A 3,151-nucleotide genomic window follows, 5' to 3' on the forward strand; every position below is an offset into this window, starting at 1 on the left:
CATGGCAGCAAGAAGAGAAAAAGCCACTGGGCCTGGCTTGAATTCTTGAAAGCTCAAAGCACACCCCCAGTGACACATCCTCCAAGGCCACAGTTCCTAATCTTCTCAAAAGGTGCCACTCCCTGATGACAAAGCATTCAAAGCAATGAGCCAATGGGGCTACTCTCATTCAAACCACCACACTAACATTTGAAAAATGCTGAACTATTATCTTCCCCTGGGCATAGTTCAGAAGACTAAAGGGGAATTCTGAGGAAGAACAAAGTTATTCATCCTCAGCCCGTTGTGGGAGAGTTTTCAATCAAGAAACTGAAAGTCTAATAGAAAAATCTTGACTGCCCTCCTTCTTAGGTCACATTTCAGTTGGTTTGCAAAAGAAAAGGCTTCTTAGTGCCTGATGCACCTCCTGGTTCCTCAAGGTGTAAATGACAGGGTTGAAGATGGGAGTGACCACTGTGTAGAGCAGGGCAACCACCTTGGAGAGGAGCTGGGAATGGACAGCCGAGGGTGCAATGTACAAGACCATGAGTGTTCCATAGAACGTGGACACCACAGCCAGGTGAGAGGAGCAGGTGGAGAAGGCCTTTGTCCTGGCCCCAGAGGGAACTCTCATCACAGTTGCCACAATCTGAGCATAGGAGATCAGAACCAGCCCAAAGGGGACAGTCAGGAAGACAACAGAGAGAATAAATGTAGTCACCTGGACCACTCCAGTATCTGAGCAAGCCAGAACCATCAGAGGTGAGAAATCACAGTAAAAGTGATCAATTTGGTTAGGGCCACAGAACCTCACCTGGGCCATCAGAGCAACAACCAGTCCATCTACCATGAAGCCAGACAGCCAGACTGTGAGCACCAGCCTCAGGCACCACTGAGGCCCCATCAGGAGTGGGTATCGTAAGGGGTGACAGATTGCAAGGTAGCGATCATAGGCCATCACAGCCAGCAAGAAACATTCATCTGTAGCCATAGAGCCAAAGATGAAGAACTGGAGCAAGCAGCCAGACACAGAGATGGTGGCCTCCTGCAGGAAGCCCTCCAACATTTTGGGTACCACTGTGGAGGTATAGACAATCTCGATGAAGGACAGGTTTGCCAGAAAGAAATACATAGGTGTGTGAAGTCTCTGGGAGCTGACCACTACCACCGCAATGAGTATGTTCCCTGTGATGATGGAGGCATAGACGATGGTGAACACAGAAAAGAACAGGAGGAATAGCTCAGGGACTTCATGGAAGCCAAGAAGTACAAACTCAGTGACAGTTTGGTTTCCTCTGGAGATGCTTTCCATGGGATCATTCAGTTTTCTGCAGGGCTTAACAGTAACTGGAGAAATTTGCATGTCCGTTTTCTCTTGCAGCTCTAAGATTGTTAGTGTCAAAACAAGACGACAGAGTAAAAAGTAAGGATGGATTAAACTAGTCTTTATCTTTTTCTTGTTTTAGTTATTATCACTTCAGCTCTTCTTTCTCCATACTCTTTAATGTAGCATATTCCTAGAGGCCTAAGAAAGCTTACCGATATTCAGTATCTCAATAAAACCCAAAACTTTTGTGTAGTGACCACCATGTGTGTCTCTTGACAACAAACTTTTAGCTTCTATAACCACAGCCAAAACTACCACAAAAGAATTAAAATGTTTGCTGGAATTTCATGGTCACTGTTAATCATCTTTACCTCAACAGCCTCTCTGGTCTCCATCACAGTCATATAAGGATCACCAATTCCTTTGATTTCTTATCGTGTCTTCATCTATACCCAGTGTGCACAATGGCCCACTGGGTAGCCTTCTCGTCTTTAGTTTTGAGAATCTTTTATCAAAATAACCTTCTAAAATACTGGTTTTTCCTGGTTTTTCTTTTCTTTTCTTTTAGCTCACTAGAGGTTTTAGTTAAGGTGTGCTAAGTGATGGTGAGAGGGAAGTGCAGGAGCTGTGGAAGCAAAAAGAAGAGAACCTCAGACTCAGGTTGTGGAGCAGAGGGCGTGGGGATCAAGATCAGGGAAGCTTCCTGAAGACAGTAGCAGGTAAGCCTATATAAGCCAGATTGCAATGGGCCAGCCAGAAGACAGTGAACTGGGAAGTGTCCGTGTGCAAAGATGTGTAGGTGCAGAGGTTTGATGGAGCACAGTGCTTCTGAACAGCTGAGGTGATCCTGGTGTAGCAGGTGTGACTTCACGTGCCGACCAAGTGATGTCTGGCTTTTAGTACAGAAAGAATATATGGGATTGCTGGCAGCAAAGGAGAATGGTTGAGGAGAAAGCAAGAGAAAACCACACACATAGTCTCATAAAATTTAAACTGTTTCTACTCCATAGTGGTAACACAAGCATACACCATTATAACATAAAATCCAAGCTGTCTAACACAAACACCCCACAACCACTGCCTAAGAAGGTGAAACTGAATGGCTCAGGGCCAAGAGTCTCAGGAAACTGTATGTTGTTTATGCCTTTGCCACAGACTAAATCTGTATATTGCATGGAATCACATTCTTTTGTCCTGTGTAGCACTAGTGTTACATTCTAGAGATATAATAATTAATAATAATTAATGATATAACAAGATAGCTTGTTTCATGTCTCCCCTGAGGTCTTCTTGCCTAACCACATTTCTTTCTTTAGCAATCTCATACTGAATATATACAGCATATCATTTTAAACCTTGAGGATTACAATAAAAACAGGCCTTTACCTTAAGGAGCCTTATGTTATAGATACACACATCAGTCGATAATTGCAGCACACTGAGAGGAAGATGATGAATTAAACCTGATTGAAATAGTTCCCAGAGAAGTGGTGCTGAATAGCCTGCTAAAGCTGTGGAAAATGTAAAAGTAGGTGAGGGTATTCCAGACAGAAAGGAAACCATGACTAGATTCTTAGGCAAGATATGTTGCCACATGTGAGAATGAAAGAGACTGCAGAGCTAAGTAGCCAAGAATAATCAAGGAGATTCATCGCCGAATGATATCAAGAATAGTGGTTCTCAACTTGTGGGTTGTGACCTCTTTGTGGGTCAGATGACCCTTTGACAGATACCCTGTATATCATATACTTCCATTGATATCCATAACAGTAGTAAAATCGCCATTATGAGGTAGCAATGAAGTAGTTTTGTGGTTGAGGATCACAACAGTACTAGGAAAGTTGA

The 3,151-nt window shown here is 43.4% G+C and overlaps 1 protein-coding gene across 1 annotated transcript; it reads right to left on the bottom strand.

Moving 5' to 3' along the window:
* Nucleotides 1–278: 278 nt before the first annotated feature.
* Nucleotides 279–1,323, bottom strand: LOC110563044 (olfactory receptor 11A1). The gene has a single exon (XM_021659985.2). The coding sequence runs from the start codon at nucleotides 1,289–1,291 to the stop codon at nucleotides 353–355; it is 939 nt and encodes a 312-aa protein (XP_021515660.1). The 5' UTR covers nucleotides 1,292–1,323; the 3' UTR covers nucleotides 279–352.
* Nucleotides 1,324–3,151: the final 1,828 nt, after the last annotated feature.

This window comes from Meriones unguiculatus, chromosome 16 (genome assembly GCF_030254825.1).
Source record: "Meriones unguiculatus strain TT.TT164.6M chromosome 16, Bangor_MerUng_6.1, whole genome shotgun sequence".
NCBI classification, from domain to species: Eukaryota; Metazoa; Chordata; class Mammalia; order Rodentia; family Muridae; genus Meriones; species Meriones unguiculatus.

Coding starts and splice junctions, on each gene's coding strand:
- LOC110563044 (XM_021659985.2), bottom strand. CDS start 1,291: ATGGAAAGCATCTCCAGAGGAAACCAAACTGTCACTGAGTTTGTACTT.